Below are 26,026 nucleotides of genomic sequence, written 5' to 3'. Positions count from 1 at the left end.
TGCTCACCTAGGCTCTTTTGAGGCACTATCTCAGTTATTGTACAGAGGAAGTAAAGCCCCATACCCGTTAACCATCTCAATGAAGGTTGTGGTTAAGGCCTGGGAAACGGTGCAAAACTGGAACTCTCCTGCCAAAAACAAACTATCTCCACATACCCCACTGTGGAACAACCCAATACTTGGCGAATTCTACACTATATCAGAGCCAATTATCTGGATCTCTTAAGGTATTATAAATATTACCCATATAATACAAGCTGGCTCTCTTGTTACTTTTGACTACCTTAAAGAAAACTTTCTGCTCCCTAACCATTATTTCTTTAGATACCTTCAATTAAGATATGCATTCAAGGCACAGTTTGGGAATGACCCGGTCCGAATACTGTAGTCTGAAACTTAAAATTTTTTGAATAAAGAAAATCTAGTCAAAGCTCTCTCTGCCATATACCAAGATATTATATTGGTCGCAGAACCACATGTAACTGTTTTCAAAGATAAGTGGCTTGAACTTCTTTCAGACCTGGACGATGAGCAATGGGAGGATACGTGGATTAAGCCATTTACGTATCTTATTGCAACACGAGATAAATTAATCCAATTTAAGATTATGCATAAAGCCTACTTCACACCAGTTAGGATGGCAAAGATGGATTCTTCTAAACCTAATGTATGCTGGAGGTGTAATACTCCCCAGGCCAATTTTGATCATATTTTTTGGCACTGCCCTAAACTGCTACCAATGTGGCAGCAAGTATGTGACCTAATTGCCAAAATAATCAAAATTAATATTTCTCCACATCCTACCTGGTGTGTACTTGGTCTCACAGAAGGGTTGGCCGGGACCAGATATCAAAGAGCCCTGATTGGTATACTCTTTTATTTTACTACCGGAAAGCTATAGTTTTACAATGGAAAAATACTAAACCTCCTGGAATACAATACTGAAAAAAACTTATTAATAACTCAGTTCACTTACACAAGGCTGCCTACCTTGCTAGAGGGTGTAGTGCAAAGTTCGGGAAGATTTGTAATGTGTGGATCAAATCTAAAGAAACTGTTTAGTACATTTAATACTCTATAGGCGCTATTTAAGGTCCATAGGAGATGTTAAGTATTCTGTATCTAAAAATATCCATTCTTATTGAATATGCAAATAACCTGTAAATGTAATATTCATTTAGTTTCACACTATGATATAACAACATTTACAACAGCTTTGTGTTCTTGTGGGCCCTGCAGGCAACAGTAATTGCAGGAGTGCATGTAGTTTAAAGTGTGATGTCTATATATAGATCTTCATATAATCTGGACTTGCAAATCAGTACAAATGTATTTCCTATGCCTGATTTTGAATATCCTAGATAGTAGGTCTTTCATGCGATCCTAGCCCCGTAAATACTGTATACTGGTGGAAATGTAATAGATGCTGACCTTTTTTATTATTATTATTATTATTATTATTTTGTGATTAGATTGGAGACTCTGGAGGGGATGGAAGCACATCTGTTCTAGATTTTCTTTCACTGAAGTCATATTCAGATGTATCCCTTGACATGTCCATGCTTCATTCTTTAGGTATGTATACAAAGACATATGCTTATTTCCTCAGTTTTATATTTTTTATGTTGACTTAAAAGCCCCAGTCAAGACACAGATGTTTTCCTAGATCTATGTAGGTAGTTTTCTGTGTACATAAACTCTTGGATTAGCTGGTGTTTAATAAATCACTTAAAGTCCCTCATCAAGGCGGTAGACACGGGTTCCTTTCTGTGCCACAGCTGCAGTGTGCTCAGGGAAATTAAGCCTGCGCCCTGACTCTTGCCCTTGCAAACTACACAGTAGGCATGATTTGATTAAAAAAAAAAAAACAGTGGCAGCCACAGAGCCTGCCACATGTGGTCATAACTTCAAGACAGGATTTTTATTTTTAGAGGCCTTATTTCACACAAAGGGCCACATGCAATTCACTTTTTTTGCTCTTGAGTTTTCTCCTAGGAGATATTTTCATACCTTGTAAATAAAATGATTTTAAAACCCCCAGCAAGCGAGAAAATACTCTAAATAATTTTGATTGTACTTTTTCTTTTTTTCACAATTCAAGTTTATTGAAAAATGTTAAGTACAAACTGTAGTCGTAAAAGATACATATCATGCGGATAATGTCTATATAAAGTTACATAACACATTGGTAGTGCTTAATAAAGAGTACATAATGTAGTTTTCAGTATCAGCTTAATAAGTAGTATACAGCTTCAAACTAGTTAAACGCTAGGGATTTAGCAATATTGCTATCATCTACTCATAACAAAGATGTGTGGCAAATAAAGATGGATTATTGTCAATCTAACTGTGTTCCATGTACCAGTAAGGGGCCTATATTCAGTATTTCCTAAGTTGCGTGATATAGAGCTAGTAGAGTAAAAAGAAGAAGGTCATGCCCACAGAAATTAGGAAGAGACAAAACTAGTCCAATGAATCCATGATGGTCTTATAAGTATCTGAGTGTTGGAAATCCACCCATATAGCCCATGTCATAGTGCATTGTTCTGCACAGTCTTTGGAGCGGAGTATCAAGTCCTTTATCCGAGAAATGGATTCTACTCTTCTGAGCCAAGCTTTGATTAATGGTGGGTTAGTGGACTTCCAATTTAAGGGGATTAAAGCTCTAGCTGCGTTAATAAGATGAATTGTCAGAGATTTTTTATAGGCCCGCATGGATTCATGAGTGTCGTGGAAAAGAAATACAGCAGGGGAAAAAGGTATCGAGGAGCATGTGATCTTTTCACTGAGCGTATGTACCTCCTGCCAAAATTGTGTGATTTTGGGGCATGACCAAAAAATATGTAGTAGGTCTCCTACTTCTGAATTGCATCTCCAGCATTGGTTATTGGCATGGGGGAACATTTTCTGCAGAGAGGATGGTGTTCTGTACCAACGAGAAAGAATCTTGTATCCCAGTTCTTGGGTGGTTACATTCAGGGAGCCTTTATGATTGAGAGTAAATATTTTCCCCCATTGTTCTTCATCTAAAGTGACTCCTAAGTCCCTTTCCCAGTCAGTCTGGAATCGAAATTTGTTGTCATTAGGGGATGTAAGAAGAATTTGGTAAAGCTGGGATACAAGATGTCTCCGCGGGTTTTCACTCACCAATAAACTTTCAAAGGGGGAGAGGGTCTTTGTAAGGAAAGTTTTAGGTTTCAGGAAATTAATGAAGTGTCTTATCTGGAAGTATTGCCATAGACGAAGGGGTCTGTCAGGTCTTAGAGCAGACATCTCCGAGAAGGACATAATACCAGTTGTTGTTAAAAAATCTCTGACTCTAGGGCCGGAACCTCCCTGCCAGTCCTGAAGGAAAGGAATATCAGCTGCTGCAGGGAAGCGGGTGTCGCCACACAGAGGGGAGAGTTTTCCTGTTAATGATAACAGGTTCCTAGCTGGTAGGTGTTTTCTCATAGTTTTGATAGTAGCTTGTGTTAAAGGGTTACACCAGGAGGAGAGGATTTTGGCTGGTTTTTCTGACCATCCCAGGGTGTATGCAGCACAAGCGGTGGTTTCTTGTTCTATAAGAACCCAATTTTTGGGAGACTCTGTGTTTGACCATTCCACCACCCTACAGAGCTGTGATGCCAGATGATATCGAAGGAGGTCCGGCAGGCTGGTACCTCCCAAGTCTTTGGGAGCATGTAAGATAGACCTTTTGATTCGGGGCGGTTTTTGACCCCAAATAAATCTGTTAATGCATGTTTGGAGATTTTTTAGGAAGGGGTTGGGTAAGTCAATTGGGATGCATTGGCTTATGTATAGGAAGCGTGGTAGCAGATTCATCTTTACAGATGCCATTCTTCCGAACCAGGAAAGATTTTTTTGCTGACCCCATCTCAGAAGGTCTGCCTTCAATGTCTCACCCATAGGTGAGAAATTTGCTTCAAAAAGATGAGAGAGTTTTTTGGTAATTTTTATTCCCAGATAGCGCAGAGAGGATGATGTCCAAGTGAAGGGAAACAGAGATTGAGAGCTTTTGACCGTCTCTTCTGCTAGCGACACATTCAGAGCTATGGATTTATTGAAGTTGATTTTAAGATTTGATATAAAACCAAAAGTTTTGAAAAGTTTAATTAATTGAGGGAGGGATTTTAAAGGGTCCTGCAAGTAGAAGAGGAGATCATCTGCAAAGGCTGAAACCACATGTTGTGAGCTGCCCACCTCTATACCCTTAATGAGCTCATCTGCTCTGATTGCGTTCAGGAACGGCTCCAGTGTTAAAATATATATTAGGGGTGACAGTGGGCATCCTTGCCTTGTTCCATTTGAAATTGTAAAAGGTTCAGAGAGTAGGCCGTTTGCCTTTACTCGGGCTGATGGGTTAGAGTACAACAGCGCTATCCAGCGCCTCATGCTTTCTCCAAGACCCAAACTGGCCAGAGTGGCATGGATATAGTCCCACGCCACTCTGTCAAAGGCCTTTTCAGCGTCAGTAGAGAGGATAAATGCTTTAATTTGGTGTTTTTTTCGTGTAGGCCATAATATTAACCGTACGCATGACGTTCTCTTTCGCCTCTCTGCCTGGAATGAAGCCTGCCTGGTCAGAGCAGATGTGTTCTGGGATAAACGGGAGTAATCTGTTAGCGAGTATTTTGGCTAATAATTTAGCATCTAAATTGAGAAGGGATATTGGCCTATAATTGGTACAGAACTGTTTGTCTTTTTCAGGTTTCGGAATGACTGATATATGTGCCTCTAAGAATTGCGATGAAGGGATGGAAGAGGGGGTGAGACAATTGAAGGCAGAAACAAATGCAGGAGCCAGCAAGGAGCTAAACAGTTTGTAGTATTGGGCTGTTAGTCCATCAGGACCAGGAGCCTTCCCTGGTTTCAGGGATTTCACAGCTGAGTGGAATTCATCCTCAGTAATGGGGGCTTCAAGTTCCTCCATAGCTGAGGGGGTCAAATTAAGTGAGGACGAGTATTTGTTAAGGAAGTTTGATATTTCTATCTGTCTTTTAATTGTTTCTCTTGCGTCTTTTGAGTCTGGATGGAGGTTGTAGAGAGTTTTGTAGTAACTTCTAAATTCCTGAACTATCTCCTCTGATTTAAGTAGTTTATTTTGCTTTTTATCAATTAGGGAAGGAATATGAGATTGTAGCGATTGTTTCTTTAGTGCTCTGGCAAGGTATTTCCCACTTTTATTTCCGGATTCATAAAAGATCCTTTTTCCCATCATTACCTTTCTCCTGGCTTCTGAAGTCAAGAGAAAGTCCAGTTTAAGTCTAGCCGACGTTAACTCTTCCAGAACCAGGGAGGCCAGGGAATGTTTATGGAGGGTTTCTAGTTTTGCAATTTTTGTTGAAAGGTTTGTGACTCCCTCATCTCGCTCTCTCAAGTCTGGAGCCCATCCGAATGAAGAACCCCCTAATCACGGGTTTATGCGCCTCCCAGACTGTGAAATTAGAAACCTCGTCATCTTTGTTTGTAGTAAAGTAATTATCTAAAACACGCTTAGTTTTCTCGGTTCTGACTTCATCCGCCAGTAGGCCAGGATTCAATCTCCAGCACCATGTTTTAGTTTGTTTATCTGGAAAGCTTAATGTCATAAACACTGGAGAGTGGTCGGATATGGCCTTAATGCCAATAGATGAATCTGTTACGAGACTAATATCTCTTTGCGTCACGAAGATATAATCTATTCTGGTATGTTTGTTGTGGATGGGAGAGAAAAAGGTGTAGTCCTTTTCTTGAGGGTGACCCACTCTCCAAACATCCATGCACGTCAAACTTTGCAGACTTAATTTGATGCTTCGCAATGCTTTGTAAGAGAGGGACGAGGATCCATTAGAACAGTCTGAAAGAGGGTTAAGGGGGACATTAAAGTCCCCTCCTAATATCAGAATACCATTATAGAAGGCTGTTAGTTTACTAATGACCTGTTTAACGAGTGATGGTTGTTGTCTATTGGGGGCATAAATAGATGCCATGGTAATCTGCCTTTCGCTTATTTTGCCCTTCACAAAAATGTATCGGCCCTCTGGGTCCCTCTCCACCTCCTCCAAACAGAATGGGATATTCCTTTGGATGAAGATCGAGACTCCTTTTGTTTTGGTCGTAGGTGAAGTGGAGTGGAACGATATGGGAAAATTCATGGAGAATCTGCTAGGGATGTGGTTGGATCGTAGATGTGTTTCCTGCAGAAATGCTATCTATACTTTTTCCCTTCTTAATGAGTCAAAGACTACTGATCTCTTTTCCGGAGTATTAAGGCCGTTTACATTAACAGATGCAAATTTGAATGATAATGGGCCTGATGTATTTCTGCAGCCAGATTCACTTTGGGAATGCATGTTGAATGTTGGACCCTCTTTGGAGTAAGGGGGTGGGAAACTGAGTTTTGTCTCTCTATACGAGTAGCAATCAGGAGTCGGGGGATAGAAGTTGATGAAAAGGAAAAAACCAAACAGGATATGGTACATGGGTTGAGAGTATGACAGCAAGTCACCAAGTAATATTCTTCTAGCACGTCAACAATGCTCAGAATGTTAAGGCTCACGCAGGCACGACTTGGGTGGTCGTGTCTGTCAAATTAGTGAGAATTAAAGTGAGTGCGAACCGTGTCGCACAGTGTGGGGAGGTATTAACCTTCAACCGTCAAGTAAAACTACCTCTAATCAACATAGAAAACCCCTCACCCACCTGCTTAACTGCGTCATATGTTTACACACACATTACCCAGATGGTCACACCATATTTCACCCCATAAATAGGAGCTAGCTAACAATCTCAGGAACATAATGTGAAACTTTCTCTCTAACCGTCATTTTTAATTAAATTGTTTTAAAGCCGCTTCTACTAAGCTTAATATGAGTAGCGTACTTATTAATAACAAAAACTTTTAACAACCTGCAAAGGAAAAGATGTGGTTAAATGAGATGATAATGTTCCTGAGGGTATGTAAGACCTGTGGTCTCAGCAACTGACTCCAACAAGCCAAATAGTATTAAACATTATTAGTTCCAAAATAAGTATAGGAGGATAAATGTTTCACTCGGCTACCTGGTTTCCTCAGCAGAGCAGAAGGAACAGGTTAGTCAACTGGGAGAGTGAATTTAATATGAGGTTTAACTGTCAGTCTCCGTCCTCCTCTGAGCTCTCGGCTATCGCATCCTGATTTCGAATATAGAGATTCCTCACGCGAACTGGCCTGTGGGGATGTTCCTTTAAGAGGCGGTGTCATTGTCGGGTAGCTATCCCAATTTTGCAGCTTGGGTATAGAAAGGCCGAGATCCGTGCAGAAGTCACGTAAACCCGCGTTATTGCGGAGTACCGACAACTTTCCTCCTTTCATAACGGAGAGGGCGAAGGGGAATCTCCAGCGATATGTCAAACCGTTCTCCTTTAACAGCTGTAAAAGAGGTTTAAGAGCCCTTCTTTTAGCCAGTGTAATATTAGAGAGGTCCTGATAGAGATGTATATGTGAATCATTAAAGGTAATTTCTTCCTGTCCTCTCGCAGCTTGCATAATGTTCTCTTTTAAGTGGAATGATGCCAGGCAGCAGATTATATCTCTGTACAGTGTGGGGTCTACTGCACGTGGCCTAAGTGCTCTGTGTGCTCTAACAAAGTCTATTGCCGTATCCCTTGGCCTATCGAGTAGATTATTAAAGATGGTGGTTAGGGCCTCAGGGATTTGCTCTGCGGATATTGATTCTGGGACACCTCTCACTCTGATATTACAACGGCGCCCACGGTTATCCAAGTCCTCTAGGTGCCGTGTGTGTTCTGTCAGTATATCGGTATGGGCTGAGGCTGTCTGGTTTAGTGAGCTAAGTTGTTTATCTCTCTTAGTTCCCGCTTTCTCTCGTGTCTGGAGCCTCGTACCGAGAGCCGCGACATCCGCGCGCACTTCGGCTATGGCGGAGTGAAAGGAGAATTTAATGTCCTCAGCCATTGCCCTGATATCCGCAAGCGTTGAGGGTCTGTCTGGTTTTTCACCCACCTTGCTCGCTGCGTTAGTCGGAGAGCCCGGCGACCTCTGCGTGATAGCAGTGTCCTCCGTGGGCGCCATCTTGGGTGTCTGTGTCGGTCCCTTCTTGGGCTTAAATATCTCAGCGACTGCTGCTCCGTTTTTTGTCTGGGTTGACTTGGGATCAGCTGTGGAACCTAGGGTGCTTCTAGTTGCTCTTACAGCCATCTGGGAGGTATGTGGGAGCTTGTTTTTTCAGCTTCTAGCGGGTGTGTGTCGGGAGCTCCTGTCTCAAGCGGCCATCTCCTTTCAGCGTCAAGCCACGCCCCTCGATTGTACTTTTTCACCTACTTTTGGTACTTTTTCAATTGTAAAGTGCTAAAAAGTTATTCTAAATAGAAAATGAATAATATTCTCCTTGTAGAAAACTTAGGAGAGAAAGTGAACTGCATATAGGCCAAAGAGAGAACAACTGAGCACTCTGATTACTGAACTGTTATATTGCACTGTTAGATGTGTGTCAGTGGTGATTGGCTGTAGAGCCAGAACTTGTCCTCCTTTACCCCACTGTTGCTATGCACGGACCTTCTGAATATATCTGTTGAATATGTTCTTGTGGCCATGCTCCCTGCCATGTACAAGCACGGACATACTGCACCTGCACAAGTGAAGCTACTCATCCATGAGTGGCTCTGTGCTACTACAAAGGCACTGTTGTACTCACGCAGGCACAGTACGACGCACTTGATCACAAAGAGGAGCACAATCTTGATCTTTATGAGGGTCACAGGCAGCTATGGTGGTCTCAATGAGACATGGGAAGCCTCTGAAGTATGTAGTATCCAACTTTTTATTTTTAGCTGGCTTGGGTTTGCTTCAAATCTTACTAGGGGCTCTGGGAGCAATACAAACCTAGCAGGTTGTTATATTTTTATTATCTGGAATATTACATACAGAGGAACTGTAGGGCCCGCTCCTATTTGTGTACGATCGTGACTGATCAAGCATAACTATGGTTTGCACATGCCCAGTAACACAAAGTTGCTTGTTCATGGCATTTTCCTCCCTTCGTGCATTAGTTCATACAACAAATATCAAAAACACAAAACTCCTGTCCGCTCTGAACTCACAGGTTGATCATTGGCTGACCCCGCACCAACTGGAGATCGGAAAAGTGGTGTGGACAACGGAATCAATCTGTTGGCAACATGGAATTTGGACAAGTTAACACATGTGCCTTGCATGGCACATGTTCTCAATCTTATTGTCCAACGCTTTGTCTGTAAGTACCCAGGCTTTCAGGACGTCCTTAGGCAGCCCAGGAAGGTGTGTGGCCATTTCAGATGTTCATACATGGCCATGGCGTGCCTTGCTGATATTCAGCGGCGAAAGAACGTTCCAGTGAGACGCTTGATTTGTGACAGCCTGACTTGCTGGAATTCCACCCTCATAATGTTTGAACCCCTGCTCCAACAGGAACGTGTTATCAATGAGTATCTGTATGACTTGGGTGCTAGGACAGGCTCTGCAGAGCTGGGGATTTTTTTTGCCAAGTTACTGAACGCTCATGTGCAATGCCTGTAGACTCATGCGTCCCTTTTGAGGAGGTGACAAACCTAGTAAGTCGCACCGAAGGCACCATCAGTGACCTCATACCATACCCTTTCTTCCTGGAGTGTGCCTTTCAAAGAGTGCTGGATCAGGCCATAGATCAGTGTGACCAGGAAAAGGAATAGTTGTGGTCGCCATCACCACCACCAGAAGGAGCCTTGTCATCATCTGCTGTACCTGCGGCAATGCAGAGAGAGGAGTCTGAAGGACAGGAGTCAGAGAAGGAAGGCGGTATTGTAGAGGTGGAAGACCAGCTGCAGAGGGCTTGTCGTCACCTTTTGTGGACCCTTGGTATTGTATGTGGCTGGGGGGGATACCTTCAATGACATAATTGAGTACCAGGAACGGGAGATGGCTACCTCGGCATCTCACTTTGTCCAAATGGGGTCTTTCATGCTGCCTTGCCTGCTGAAAGACCCCCGTATGAAAAGGCTAAAGGAGAAGGACCTGTACTGAGTAGCAAGGCTACTAGTTCCTTAGTATAAGCACCAAGTGGCGGAAATGTTACCAACTTACCAGAAGTCAGAAAGGATGCAGCAGCTGCAAAACAGCCTGCGAAGTATGCTGCACACTGCATGTAAGGGTGATGTCACAGCAGGACTGGAATCTAACAGGAGAAGAGGTGCCAATAATCTTCCTCCAATGGCCAAGCCAGCAAGGACAGGATGCTTTACCAATGTGTTGGTGACGTCGGACATGCCAAGTTTTTTTTAGTCCAACGCATCGCCACAACCCTTTGGGATCCACCCTCAGTCCACTACCTGTCGGTCGAGGCGTGCTCTATCTGGCGTTAAGTGCTTATATCAACACTCCGAGGCGCAATGAACCCCTGGACTACTGGGGCTGCAGGCTTGACCTGTGGCCAGAGCTTTCACAATTTGCCATTGAACATTTTGCTTGCCCCGCCTCAAGCATCCTGTCAGAAAGGACCTTCAGCGCAGCAAGAGGGATTGTCGCTGACAACAGAAGTCGCCTAGATCACCTACGTGCTGATTATCTGACCTTTATTAAAGCGGAGTGAAACCCAGCATTTCTTATTTGCCCCTTAAAATTATTTACAGCATATTATATATAACCAGCACATTTTTTTTATTTTTTTTTTACTACAACAGCATTCAAAGGGTTACACACAGGACTTCAAAGTTCAGTGCAGAGAAATCTGGACTCATCTGAAGTGGAGATAATGTTATCTTGTGTTTACTTAATTGTATCAAGTGAGGAATGTAACACATTCTCTGACTGTGCAGAAGCTCCTGGACAGAACTCAAAGCATTTCTGCCTTCAATACATAATGAATAAAACCAGTTATGAATAAAATGCAAAGTCAGCTCTCAAAGCAAAAAACTGTACTTTTGGGAACTTGTCATTTCTAAATGAATAATAATACTTATGCACAAATGCAAATATGATAACCGTATGGCATATAAAAAGTAGGAAAACATGTTTTTATTGAATATTATGTCAGGGTTTTATACCGCTTTAAGATGAATGAGGCATGGATCCTGGGGGGTCACTGCATGCCGGAAGACCTGTGATCCATTCCCACCACATGCACCCACACAGCTGTCCTTCTCCTTCTTCTTCTTTTTTTGGTGGAAACATTTTCTACAGGGGAATCCTGAATTTTTCAGGCTGCTGCTACAACAGCGGGTGCTACAAAACCTTATTTTTCAGGCATGTGTACCATCCAGTATCCAGCAGGACCTGGAGTACCGAGCAGGGATGGTAAATTCCCTGCAGGAACTGTAACCCACCTTTTGTAAGTAAATATTATATAATTGTATTCTCCCTATACCTGACGATACTGCATCGTTGGGCTCCTGTTCTCTCCCTACTTCTCACCTAGGTATTCTTGGCCCTTAAAAGAATCACCAAAGAAAAAACCCTATACCTTAGAGTGTTGACTGTGATTGAGTCACCATAAACACTGCTGTCCACGAAGTTCTGCACTCGTCACCTGATCAAATCCCAGTTCCTCTGTTCTGCTTGCTGACACACTCAGTGGGCACTCCAAGCAGGTAGTTAGTGTCAAAGGTCAGGTCACACGGCCTGCCTGGTGGCTGCTAACCCAAATTTCCATGTGAGGTAGGGAAGGCATCCAAAGACACGCCTTTTTTTTATATAGGGGCAATGTCTATGATGATATCTAAGCTTTAAACCGGGACGATACTGCTATGAGGTGGACACCATCCATAATTGCCAGAGAGAGGACGGGGTGAGCTTGTTGCTGAAGGACCTCCAACGTTTTCCCAAAATTGGGAAACACCCTATGTATGTATATATATATATATATATATATATATATATATATATATATATATATATATATATATATATATATATATATATATTATGTGCAGAGTGCGCTGGCATGGCTGTGGTCTTCTATCGAAGCCCTGCTTAAAGGGCAAGAAATGTTAGGTATAAGGGGTATTTTTTGTATTCACACTGTACTGTCCTTTTGGGCTAGTGCAATCTTTTCTCATTCGGCTATACTGAAATAGATGCCAGTGGAATTTGATCTGGACTAGCTAGTTGAAGTTTGTTACGAGGAATGAGTCATATACTCCTATTGGCCACTGCTGTTTTAGGTGTTTAGTCCTTATTGTGTTCCATTCGGGCACTGAAGGACATCCGTGACTATAATTAGTAGGTTATTCACAGCAAAGTTGAGACAGGGGTTTGTCTAATTACATCTGTAGTTGGAAAGCAATTTTCCTTAAGCCTTGTAAGGGTATGTTTGCTTTCCTCAATCAACTGAGATATATAAGAGTGCAGGACAGTACAATTTTTTCTGTTTGAACTTGATTGCCAGATGTCTTGTTTTCATTCAAACAAAAAGGTTGATTCAATAAAGGTAACACGCCCATTAGCACAAGTTAATTTTAAAATCTCGGTCGTATAACGTTACTTTTGATCGGCACTAAGGAGGATCAGCCATAGCTAAAGAGCAACCACGATACTTCACCAGCGCAGCCGCTACTACGTTAACCACTTATGAAGAAAGCACGTAGCTGCTACATCCAAAAAGTGTCGCTAAGACCGCCAGGATGTTACAGCTACGTCATATGTTAAAACCTTCATCGCAAACGATCGCCCGTGTGCATGCAATCATGCCCACTGCACTACGGATCAGAGCAAGGGACCTTGTGGTCCTGCTATCTGATCAGCACCCCCTGAAGCCGCAATGATCGCTGTTACAGCGCTGTAACAGCGATCATTGTAAACCGCCGATACAGGAAGTCATTACTTCCTGTAAGGTCCTGCATTGCATGTGCACGTGACCCCAGCACTGATTAGTCCAAGGGATCATGTGATCCCTTGACCCTTCAGGCTGCAGTGATTGGTCCAAGGGATCATGTGATCCCTTGGCCAGTCATTGTCCTCCCAGTCCTTCAATGAACACTGTTTCTGCGTCATTGATTTAAAAAAAAGAAAGTTAAAAAAGCAAAACATAGTAAAAATAAAAAAAAGGTGCTCATGTCCCCCCCATGGCAATGATTGGTGCAAAGCAAGATATCATGAGGCCCCTGAACCAATCAGTGTTCCTGAAAGTCCGTACCGACGATGCAATGTTTGCGGCAACTTTTTTTGTGCAACAGGTGACTTTTTCACAATAAATTATTGTTTCTGCGATATTACGAATACCTAACAAAAATTAGACTATCTTTAGCATTGTGCGGCATTTGTGACTGTCATGACGGATCACTGAGTGACCAGTCGCTCAGATCCTCGTTGCCCACCACGACAATTTTATCGCGATAAAGTGATCTTCATATCAGTAGTTAGCTTATATTTGAATGATGACTGTTACAGCCAGTAATAACAGTCATCATTCATAAAAACAAGTAACGATTGTTGTTAAATTGTCAAGCTTTGTTGAAAAGCATGTGCGATTTTGCACAATGCTAAAAATAACACATAATGCTTTTAAATGGCAATGAGCACAGTCGTTTTCAGGGCAGCAAATCACACGAGTAAAAAAATTAATTCCCTGCTGCATGAAATCGTAACATGCGTACAATTCCCATAGACTGCTAGCAGGTGCCGACAGTCTATAGTGGATGACAAGTGCAACAATGCAAAAAGGAAGCGAAAAATTGGCCATGCGAAAAATGCCAGTGTTTTCCGCAGACACAAGTGTGGCCTTTCTCTAACTCTGCCTCTCACAGCAGTTCTCTGTTACCTCACATCTGTGTTCTGAGGTGGCAGGAGCTGCTGCGAGGGGTCACCTAAATTTTGACGCCGTGCACGCTGATAAATTTGGGTGCTGCCATAGGCACCCAAGTAAAATGCCGATCAGCTATAACAGTAAATTTGAGCGCCAAAATCACCCGATAAAATAGCAGCCAACGGGATAGGCTGGCAGGCCTTCTTAAAAGGTTAACAAGGCCTTTCATGCCTTGTTAACCTTTTAAGAAGGCTTGCCAGCAGCGTACCATTCCCGACATTGGGGCACCAGTCCTTTCCAAGCAGGACAACTGCCACAGCTGATGAGCCCACGAAAAGTGCTGAACACACTTCATGCAATCTTAACGTCGCACGTTAAGACCAGCTACCAAAGGAAGCCCGTGCGACTTTCCCAATGCACAGGTTGTGTCCTTCATAATCCAGCCCTACTATGTTAAGCCCCTTATACCAGAAGATAATTACCGCACAACACAAGGCTATTCCGGGTAAAATGTCCCGTGGACAGTTTCTCAAATTTCCACAAACACTCCCTTGTTAATACGACGATAGTTCCAGCTGCCCTGCCCACAAGCCTTAGAGAAAGTTCACTTCCCTGTCACGGATAACTTATAGGGGCATACCACACTGTCAGAGTTGCGGATCATGCGACTGGTGAGCCACACAATATGGTTATAAACACTATTCCTCTAAGCCATATACCCCTCCTACAATATAAGGCCTGTCACCCATGGTGCTTTAGCCGCACCCCACTTGAGACAAGTTCAGGAGTCTATTCTAAAGCCCCCTTGTTGCTTTGCATGATCGGACCAAGTCACAGTTCCCATCCTGACATTCTCCGTGACAAGGTCCCAGCAGTTGAGGCTGCCGCAAATCAGCAGTGTATAATGCTTCACCCACTTCAGTGCATTAGTTGAGACCACATCATTTTGCACCTATTTTTCCTCCAATGGACACCTGTGAGGAATAGTATTTCCCACGGACGGTCATACAGACCCACGTGCCCCGCAATTTTTTTCATAGCCTTAATGAGATTCCACCCACCACAAGTGACAGATACTAGGCACTCCCCTGTTCCTCCTATACCTGGAGATATAAATTTGAGCCGCACACGCCGTCACGTCACCTGACGAAGGCCAGGGCCGGATTTATACTTTTCAACACCCTAGGCCAGCTATCACCAGGCGCCGCCCCCCGACATCTAAATGAAGCCTGTTCAAAATTGACCTAACTATGTCTGTGGTAGGGATAAGATTTTGAGCTCCTCTGAGGACAGGTAGGTGGGGAAATAACTACGTAGTCTGTAAAGGGCTGCAGAAGACGCAAGTGCTATTCAAATACAAAATAAAAATATGATAGGACATTAGACCCTGACTATGGCTAAAATTAGATTGCGATCTCCTCTGAGGACATTCAGTGACATGACTATGTACTCTATAAAGTGCTGCAGAAGATGACAGGGCTTTATAAATACATAATAATAATATGGTAGGACATTAGACTATGGTAGGGATTAGATTGTGAGCTCGTCTGAGGTCAGTGACATGACTATGTACTTCGTAAAGTGATGCAGAAGATGTCAGTGCTATATAAATACATAAATAATGATATGGTAGGACATTAGACTATGACTATGGTAGGATTAGATTGTGAGCTCCTCTGAGGACAGTCAGTGACATGACTATGTACTCTGTACAGTGCAGTGCTGCAGAAGATGTCACTGCTATATAAATACATAATAATGATATGGTAGCACATTAGACTATGACTATGGTAGGATTAGATTGTGAGCTCCTCTGAGGACAGTCAGTGACGTGACTATGTACTCTGTAAAGTGCTGCAGAAGATGTCAGTGCTATATAAATACATAATAATGATATGGTAGCACATTAGACTATGACTGTGGTAGGATTAGATTGTGAGCTCCTCTGAGGACAGTCAGTCTCTGTAAAGTGCTGCAGAAGATGTTAGTGTTACTAAATACATTGGAAGACATTTACAGATAGTGCTGACAGAGCATGAAACTGAAAATGGGTAGAGAAAGCAACATAGCAAGGGTTGGCAGGCAGTATGAGACAGGACAAGTGGGCATAAAGATGAGAGGAATGGTGGGAAGCAAGCCTAGAGGGAGAGAAGAGAGAGAGTGGGCAATCCAATACTACAACTATTATGTCAGCCTCAGTTATTACAAGTATATGCCAGCTGTAGACGAAAAACATTCTGCCTTTACAGTCCCCCACCAATATCACACACCACACACAACACACACAGAGAAACCGCGCCTGAGCCCCCAGTGTTTCCATTTCTCTCCCCAAACATTTCCTTGACCAGTGTGAGGAGCTTTCAGACACCAGCAATGCAAGACAAGCGGGCATAAGATGTGTAGAGCTGAGCAGCAGCCTGTCAGTGCTCTCAGCCTCACACATTCCTGACACTGCCTGCAGAGTCTGTGCTGCACAACCTTAGGAGAAAAGGCTGCAGCATGATTTCTCATTCAGTGTAAAAATGCTTGTGGTGATAAATGTAGAGTTGCTCAAACTTTGATTTCAATTTGACAGCCTCTATTCTCCCTCACCCTGTGCAATGCTGGCTGCTTTGCTGACTCTTTCATGTTTACCTGTAGTGCAGGCACTATTTCATTCACACTATTTCATTCCTCCCCCAGCAGGTCTGCTCGGAACAGTTCCATACTACCAAAATGCCAAGGGGGAAGGGCGGAGAGACGAGCAGACCTGTTGGAGGAGGAAGTAGAGCATGCATGGAGAGGTAGATAAGAAGAAGCCTCTGCAACTAAGATCAAAAGAGCCTACCCGGCTTGTACGGAAATTTAGGCTAGAAATCATCACCTCCGGGGCCGGCTCGCACAGTTTGTTGGACTCACACCCTGCCTGCACTAGGGCGGCCTGTGTATGAGGCACTACAAGTACTGGCATAGCATGTCTACAATTCACTTGAAGTGTCAGCATAGCCTGTACCTGATAGCTAACTTTAGGTGCTCTATCGAGGCATGTTAAGCCATGCATGCCGCCCATTGCCCACTTCCCCAGCTGTCACTCACGCACGCAGCTCGTTTCTCCGCAGGGAGAGAGGGTAGGATCCCCTGAGTGCCTCTCCTGGTCTGACGAGCTCCTTCATGGTGCAGTTGGCTCCCGTCCTCCCGATTCCTGTCCTCTCCGGTCCCTGTCCTCCTCCTTCCCGGAAGTCCTTCGAGCCGGTTTGAGCCACGAGCCACAGCCTCCATCCAACAGACAGCAGCTCTGCACGCTGGGTCACCCAAGCATGAGCGGCAGCTCCAGCCAATCACGCTGCCACTGACTTCCGGAATCTGCGCTACTCATAGGCCGGCAGGCAAGAACTGGAGCGGAGGAGGGCGCAGATGTCCGTTTCTACCCGCTGTTTTGAAAGCCAATTGATGGCGTTAATGGATCGGGACTCGGGAGTCAGGACGCAGACCGTTTTCAATGCGCCCTTTGAACTCTGGCGCCCTAGGAACGTGCCTTGGAGGCCTTCCCACAAATCCGGCCCTGACGAAGGCGTGGTTAGCGCCGAAACGCGTTGATGTCAGACGGCTCCACTCCACACCGAGAGACACTGCACCTGTTGCTTTGGCCAAGCACAGGGCTGGAGAAGACGGCTGGCAGGCCTGAGACGCGCATTTGTTTTTATAACACTATAGAGTAACCAAGCAGCTCCGGGTGACCCAAACTACTAGGAATGTATAGGGGAATAAAAGGGACCAAAAAGCCCTCCTACTAAAAAAAGCAAAGCTTGGTGTCTTTGCCTTCTTAAAACAGAAGGAAATCTGCAATAATTCCGCTATAAGTGAACATTTTTGGTTACCCACAATGCACTATTACTGAATATGCAAATTATCCCTTTTCACCCTTGGTAAGCCAAGCAAGCATCCAGAACCGCTGGTGTATAGCAAGTCTATAGCTTTAAATTTTACACAGCCTTATCAAACCCACATGTAGACAGCCTGTTTCAGACTTTTGGTCCTTATCAGTGCATGGCAGGGATTGATAAGGCTGTATAAGATAGGGCTTGGACCAGTACAACGGAGTAACCAAGCAGCTCAGAGTGACCCAAACTACTAGGAATGTATAGGGGGATTAAAGGGACCAAAAAGCCCTCCTACTAAAAAAAAGCAAAGCTTGGTGTATTTGCCTTCTTAAAACAAAAGGAAATCTATAATAATTCAGCTATAAGTGCACATTTGTGGTTACCCACAATGCACAAATTATCCCTCTTCGCCCTTGATAAGCCAAGCAAGCATCCAGAACCGCTGGTGTATAGCAACACTGTAAGTGCAACTTTTAAAGTGTTATTTTAAGTAAAGAAGTTATTACACCAAAGGAACGCTCTTGTCTCTTCTACTGTCACCCTCCTCCTACCCAGTCTCGCCCTCCCCACCCAGTGTCACTCACATTCCACCTAGTGTCTCCCTCCCCACCCATTGTCACCCTTCTACCACCCACCTCCCAGTGTCACCCTCCTCCCACCTAGTGTCATTCTCCTGAGAAGGGCTCATCGCCCTCCTTCTCCCACCCAGTGTCACCCTCCCACCACCCAGTGTCACCCTCCACCCTCGGTTCACCCTTTTCTCAGCCAGTGCCACCAACCTCCCACCCAGTGTCACCCTCCCCACTCCGTGTCATCCTCCCAGCATCACCCAGTGTCACCCACCCATCCCACTTAGCATCTCCATCTCACCCCACCAGCACCCAGTGGTGGGAACATTTGATGTATTTTTGTCTGCAGTAAAATGTGCTGCATTTCATAGTTGTGGAGTAATGTATGTGCATTTCACATGTCAGAGGTACTGTTTGCTGCAATTGACATGTTTGCTGCATGTCCTGTGTAGGAGGTAACATTTACTGCCTTTTAACATGTGTGGGAGGTAATGTTTGCTGCATTTCATGTTTGCTTTATTTCATGTCGGAAAGGTAATGTTTGCCTCATTGCATCTGTCAGAGGTATCCTTTGCATTTCATGTTTTCCCCATTGCATGTGTGGGAGGTAAAGTTTGCAGCATTTCATGCGTCGGAGGTAACATTTGTCTCATTGTATGTATTGGAGGTATTGTTTGCTGCGTTTCATGTGTCAGAGGTAACATTTGCCCCATTGCATATGTGGTAGGTAAAGTTTGTTGCATTGCATGTGTTGGAGGTAGCGTTTGCGTCATTGCACATGTCGGAGGTAATGTTGCTGCATTTAATATTTGATGGTCATAGTGACTGCATTTGTTACTTTTGGGGTTATTGTTTCAGCATTTTGGGGGCTGATGATTACTAAATGGTATGCTAGTAAATGAAATAAAAGAAATACGACAGGAAAATTGATAGATTTTGCTGCCTGTGTTTTTGGAGGAAACATAGGGCACTACCTTAGAGTTACACCGTTAAATTACAGTTAGCTCTGCCCGCTTCTTGTCATGACCACACCCATTTTTTTACCATGGTGCACTCTCTCCTTTCCTTTTTTTTGGTGGGTGGGGATGTCTGTAAATAATCAGCACTGGGTGTCCAATACCCTAGCTACGCCACTGATGAGTAGTAATACAGTTATTGACGAATGAATGGGAGGAGCGCTGAAATGTGAAAATTGCTTGAATGCATAAGGTGAAAAAACACTGAAGGCTGAAGTGGTGAATCAATGTTACTTTTAGTGAATCAATCTCTATGTAACTAGTATGCTAGTAGCAGTAAAAAATGAATTTCAGAAAAACTGAGGGAGAATATATTCACATTCTGAAATTAATAAAACAGAGGATAGCGCTCACAGTCAGATCATAAGATTGCCATCAATGAACAATGATAAGCAAACTTTTTCGCCTCCTCTATATCTCACATATCACATTTAAATCACAGAGGATGGCGCTCAAAAGCTATCACAACAAATGTAAAATACTGCGCTGGTACAGTCCACTATCCACAGTCCATCAGCGTCAAATTCCTCAAAACTTCATGGCTATGAGAAAGAAAAGCCACAACCTTACCCTTTCTGAGTGACTCGCCAGTTTCTAAGACCTTTATTTAGGTCTAGCAGCACTTTGGGACCGTTCCCGGGTCGTCCCCCACCTCACGATCAGCATGTATGGAGTACCTTTTCCTCAATGAGCCAGATCCACATCACCATGTACCTCAATAAAAACCCTTAACATAGTGTAAAACTGCTAGCTTTATTATAAAAATAAATCTAAAATGCACTCACATATTCCTTTGTAGGGTATTCCACATAGAGTAATTTTGACACGGGCTCTCCCCTGCTATAGCCGCCAGGCTCTCTGTTGTCTCCTGTGGGCGTCTCCGCTGCATGTAAGTCCGCACGCTGATCATACACGCCAAGCCGTCGGAGCCTCCAGCCACGCTGCTTCAGCCGTCCTCTCTTCCGCGTCTAAGCCCCGCTCTACGGGCGGCATATAGTGCCTCTCAATGCGTCTAGCTCCACACCCCTGATGAATCACAATTGACGAAAGCGGTAGGGCGGGGCTTAGACGCAGAAGAGAGGGCGGCTGAAGCTGCGTGGCTGGAGGCTCCGGCGGCTTGGCATGTATGATCAGTTACGTGCAGCGGAGACGCCCACAAGAGACAACAGAGAGCCTGGCAGCTATAGCGGGGGAGAGCCAGTGTCGAAATTACTCTATGTGGAATACCCTACAAGGAATATGTGAGTGCATTTTAGATTTATTTTTATAATAAAGCTAGCGGTTTTACACTATGTTAAGCAGTTTTATTGAGGTACATGGTGATGTGGATCTGGCTCATTGAGGAAGAGGCACTCCATACATGCTGATCGTGAGGTGGGGGACGACCCGGGAACGGTCCCAAAGTGCTGCTAGACCTAAATAAAGGTCTTAGAATCTGGTGAGTCACTCACAAAGGGTGAGGTGGTGGCTTTTCTATCTCATAGCCATGAAGTTTTGAGGAATTTGAAGCTGATGGACTGTGGATAGTGGACTGTACCAGCGCAGTATTTTACATTTGTTGTGATAGCTTTTGAGCGCCATCCTCTGTGATTTAAACATTCTGAAATTAATTCACACATACATTTAGAGTAAAGCCTGTTACACACATCCAATTTTGATTGGCAAATGACTGGCCGGAGGTTGTGGGTGGGCAACTAAATGTAAAATGAAACAGTGCATGCAGCCTCTGTGGATTGTACTTCCACAGAAGCCTACAGTGAGGAGACTGACATTGGGCACTTTGAGCACAGCCGTACTGACATAGAAGGTGCTGTTTGCCATTGCTAAGCAAGGCAGACAGCAGATTGAAGGATCCTAAACATGTGCTGGATGCAGTTTCTCTGCAGTAAAGAGGGAGAGATCTCTCTCCTCACACACTCATGCTTCTGCAGTCACACGGCTTTCGCACAGCAGTGAGGGGGAGCAACTATTTTAGACTGCCACACTGAAGCTTTTTCAAATACCAGGGTCCCCTGTCGCTGATGAAATCTTCTGCTTCTTGATACTGATTCAATGTCTATGGGACCCTGTTTGAATGGAACAGTAGGTAATAGAGGCAGAACAAAAAAAATGACAACTATTATTTCTCTTCCCTATGATGCTCTTCTGTACTGCAGGAGTTTTTGGTAAAATGCTATCTTTGATGGTTGTCCTTTAAAGGATATTCGATGTGATGGGTACATATTTACTTACCTGGGGCTCTTTCCAGCCCCTAGAAGTCTGTGTCCCTCGCTGCAGTTCCGCTGTGCTCAAGTGATCAGCTGTCTGTTTCGCAATGATCAATGAATGACCTGGCTTCTGTGCAAGTTTAGATAACTCATGCGATCTCACTCTCATGGCTGGGAGCATTCTGCACATGTGCAGTAGCACTAAGCATGTGCAGAATGCTCCTAGCAATGGGAACGCGATCGTGAGAGGCTTGTGTGTAGAGGTGATCATTATGGAGTGGCCAGCTGATCACTGAAGCACAGCGGGACTGCAGCGAAGGGCTGTTAGAAGCCCCAGGTAAGTAAAGCTTTATATGTACCTACCACCACATCAGATTTCATTTAAGCTCATGTAAAAAAATCGCAGGCTATCTAGACTTTATTTTGATTTTAATCACAGTGATGTCATTAGACCCTGGAAGCTAAAGTTTGGTTAATCAGCAAAAGCTATACTCGGCAGCCCCATGCAAATTACTACATATGTAATGAGAATCAAATGTTGAAACAGTTCAGAAGTAAAGCTATACTGGGCTAAAAATAGCTTCTAGTAGAATATCGGTAACTTAAGTAACATTCTATTATTTACGCCCCACCACCAATGCCTAACCTTAAAAAACCTCAACTAACACACCTAAGCTTAAGTCCCCACCTCCCAATGACTAACTTTGAAAAAAAAAATATTACAAACAGTGTTGTCTAAAATTATAAAAAAAATACAGATAGGTATCTTAACCGCCACAAAATCCACCACAAAAACAAAACAAAACAAAACAGAAATTGCCTCTTATTCTTAGCTGTGGTTGGCATAGCAGCAGCCCTGGCATCCAAATTTCTCCCATAGCCGAATTTAGTATGGGGGCCAATGGCGCCCCTTTTACGGATTACCTGTAATTACAGTTTTAAGCAATTCAAACCAAGTTTAGGTAATGCCTTTGTAGGCTTCTGAAGTTAAGTAAAGTGGGATGCGAAAGTTTGGGCAACCATGTTAATTGCCATGATTTTCCTGTATAAATCGTTGCTTGTTATGATAAAAAAAAGTCAGTTAAATATATCATATAGGAGACCCACACAGTTATATTTGAGAAGTGAAATTAAGTTTATTGGATTTACAGAAAGTGTGCAATAATTGTTTAAACAAAATTAGGCAGGTAAATAAATGTGGGCACTGTTGTCATTTTCTTGATTCCAAAACCTTTAGAACTTATTGGAACTCAAATTGGCTTGGTAAAGTCAGTGACCCCTGACCTATATACACAGGTGAATCCAATTATGAAAAACAGTATTTAAGGGGTCAATTGTATGTTTCCCTCTTAATTTTCTCTCATTTTCAACAAGACAACGACCCTAAACACTGCTCAAAATACACTAAGGCATTCATGCAGAGGAATGAGTACAACGTTCTGGAATGGCCATCTCAGTCCCCAGACCTGAATATAATTGAAAATCTCTGGTGTGAGTTAGAGTGCTGTCCATGCCCAGAAGCCATCAAACCTGAATGAATTAGAGATGTTTTGTAAAGAGGAATGGTCCAAAATACCTTCAACCAGAATCCAGTCTCTCATTGGAACCTACAGGAAGCAATTAGACTCTGTAATTTCTTCAAAAGGAGGACCTACTAAATATTGTTTTTATTTATTTTTGCACCTGCCTAATTTTGTTTAAACTATTATTGCACACTTTCTGTAAATCCAATAAACTTAATTTCACGTCTCAAATATCACTGTGTGTGTCTCCTATATGATATATTTAACTGATATTTTTTATCGTAAGAACCAACGATTTATACAGGAAAATCATGGCAATTAACAAGGTTACCCAAACTTTCGCATCCCACTGTAGAAATACATAAACATTGCTGTGGCACTTTTCTGAAAAGCATCATTAACATCCTTCTATCTTTTAACATTAAACATAGTTTGCATTTAAACTGTACTCTGTGTATTGTGTGTGTGCGTGCGCACGCACAATAACCTAAGTGAACCCTTTTGATTTATATGTATTTCTGCACAAATTGGTCTTTATGACATTTTATATGTGATATCATCTTCATGCAAGTCACAGCAATAGACAATCACAGTCAATAGACAATCAAGCTCTTTTACGAGACCTATGATTAAGAATTGTTGACTATGAAGATTCGATCACATTTTATTACCGATTTGTGCAGAAATCCATATAAATCCACAGGACACACACACACACACACACACACACTTTATGTAATATATTCACCTGTTTTACAAAGATATTTTTTCATTTTGTTTGAACTGATAGGAAAAGTGAAGAAAGAGCTTGATCATGATGATGGACATCTTCACTTGGATGATACAGCTAAGCTGCTACATGACTTTCATGATGTTCACAATGACAGACTTGGATCTCGTCCATCTTCCAACATAAGTTCTTTATCAAACAACTCCGAAAGAGATCATCATCATCTTGGTTTGTCTGATATATATTTCAGCTACATAATTCCAAACACCCAGATTCTGAAAGCTGTTTTTAATACCAGTCATGGAACTAGGACTATGGCCCAGCACCATTCACCCTAATGCTGGGTACACAGTATGAGATTTTCTGGCCAATTTACTGTCAGATCGATTATTTCCAACATGTCCAATTTGCTTTCTGATCGATTTCCGAGTATTTTCCGATCGAAGTGGAAATCGATCGGAAAATGCTCAGAAATCGATCGGAAAGCAGATCGGACATGTTAGAAATAATCGATATGACAGTAAATAGGCCAGAAAATCTCAGTGTGTACCCAGCATTAGTGCTCTTTTGCACATTTTTCCAGTGTGAAAAGTTGAAAACATTAGTGCAGATAGCCTATGTTTCCCAGTGAGCTTGTTAACATCTAATGTGGTTTTGTGTTTGCGTTTAAGTAACTGACATATTGCTCACCTTTACCATTACAATGTAATGTGTCCAGAAATGTGCATTTTTACACACCATACCTACCACTTTAAAGAGGAGCTGTTAGATATAAGGTCTCAGAGGAAAAAAACACCTATCAGTAGGTAAATATTGGCTGTACTTAAATTACATATGCATTGCACTGTCCACGTTTGGATTTCAGAGATTTTTTATATAGTATTTACAGAGATTTATGCTCCTGACAGTTCCTGACAGGTTCCATCGTTGACTGTCTGTGTCTGAAGCCAATTGTGATGTACTATCCTCCCTTACCCTGCTTCCTGATTTAGTATTCATTAGCCCTCCCAGCCCTCAGACACGGGGGGGGGGGGCACAGGCGTCGGCACATCACCGGCTCTGTCAGGGGGGAGGGCGCAGGGTAGCGGCGGCACGTCACAAGCTCTGTCAGTGGGTGGGGAGGATTTTGCGGCGAGACATCACCAGCTCTGTCACCGGGGGAGGGGGGGGGGTTGATTGGGGGTTGGGTGGCGACGGGGGGGGGGGGGGGGGTTGCGGTGAGACATCATCAGCTCTGTCACCGGGGGGGGAGGTGGTGGCAGGCCATCACCAGCTCTGTTCGGGGGGGGGGGTATTGCAGCGGCACATCACCAGCTCTGTCACCGGGGGGGGGGGGGGATCGGCGGGACATCGGCACCTCCTTCTGCAGGGGGAGGGGAAAAGCTGACAGGGGACAGCATCTGGGGGTGCGGGCTGCACAAGTCCTCTCCTCCACTCTGCGGCAGCTAGACCAATGACAGATGAACAGAAGCGTGGGTGGAGAAACCAGGAGGGATAGAGGAAGCTGCCACTCAGGCTGCAGTAAATAATTAGGGAGGGATAGGGAAATGAAGGGGAGGAACAGGGAGGGCAGTAGAGAGAAAAAAAACTCCCAGCATGCTTTACAACTTCTGTTTTGCGGCCTGCAGCCTCCTTAGGAGCCTGGGGAAAAAGATGATTGCTATTCAGCCGACAAAAAAGTAAGATAGATTTTTAATTTCAGTATTGTCTTTTTGGCTACCTTCCAAACTATTTAACACAGGATAATAGATATTTAAATTAGCTTTTTTTGCTCTTAAAGTTACTCTTTAAAGAGACACTAATTTTTTTTTTTTTTTCACCTTAATTTTTTTTTTTTTTATAGTCCTGTTCAGCATTAAATTCTAAGTGGATTTGCTGCACTCCCGCGGCAGAATGAGTGTTTCATACCAGAGAAATAGACCTGCAAAGTTCCTGGGCTCTGCAGATCCTCTTTCTGGGTAGAGGCAGAGCTGTACACAGTAGCTCTGCCTCTACTCTAGTCAATAGCCGATCTCCACCTCTCCACGCCTCTCTGTCTTCTTTTACTGAGAGGGGTGAGGAGAGGCGGAGATCGGTGGAGATTGACTGCACTGGAGGCAGAGCTACAGCACAAAGCTCTGCCTCCCCAGGGCAGAAGAATCTGTGACCTGCAAAGTTATGGAACTTTGCAGGTCTATTTCTCTGAGATAAAACACTCATTCTGCTGCAGTAATGTGGGAAATCCACTTAGAATTTAATGCTGAACAGGACTAAATTTAAAAAAAAAAAGGAAAAAAAATAGACTTCGGGGTATCTTTAATGCCCTAGGTGGCCTTGATCTGATAAATTACAGAAATGAGGGATATAGCATTGCTAGACCTAAGTAGTATTGAGACTATTGATCCT

General features: G+C 43.4%; 1 protein-coding gene across 1 annotated transcript in view; it reads left to right on the top strand.

Annotated features, from left to right (window-relative positions):
- The window catches only part of BRD9 (bromodomain containing 9), a 257,139-nt gene that overhangs the window by 219,042 nt on the left and 12,071 nt on the right, over positions 1 to 26,026 (top strand). The window contains exons 9-10 of the mRNA XM_068236483.1: positions 1,473 to 1,575; positions 23,702 to 23,869. Of these exons, the coding sequence (XP_068092584.1) occupies positions 1,473 to 1,575; positions 23,702 to 23,869 (271 nt within the window). The remainder of the gene's footprint in view (positions 1 to 1,472; positions 1,576 to 23,701; positions 23,870 to 26,026) is intronic.

This window comes from Hyperolius riggenbachi, chromosome 5 (assembly GCF_040937935.1).
Source record: "Hyperolius riggenbachi isolate aHypRig1 chromosome 5, aHypRig1.pri, whole genome shotgun sequence".
Lineage (NCBI taxonomy): Eukaryota > Metazoa > Chordata > Amphibia > Anura > Hyperoliidae > Hyperolius > Hyperolius riggenbachi.
This window is presented reverse-complemented; position numbering and strand designations above follow the sequence as displayed.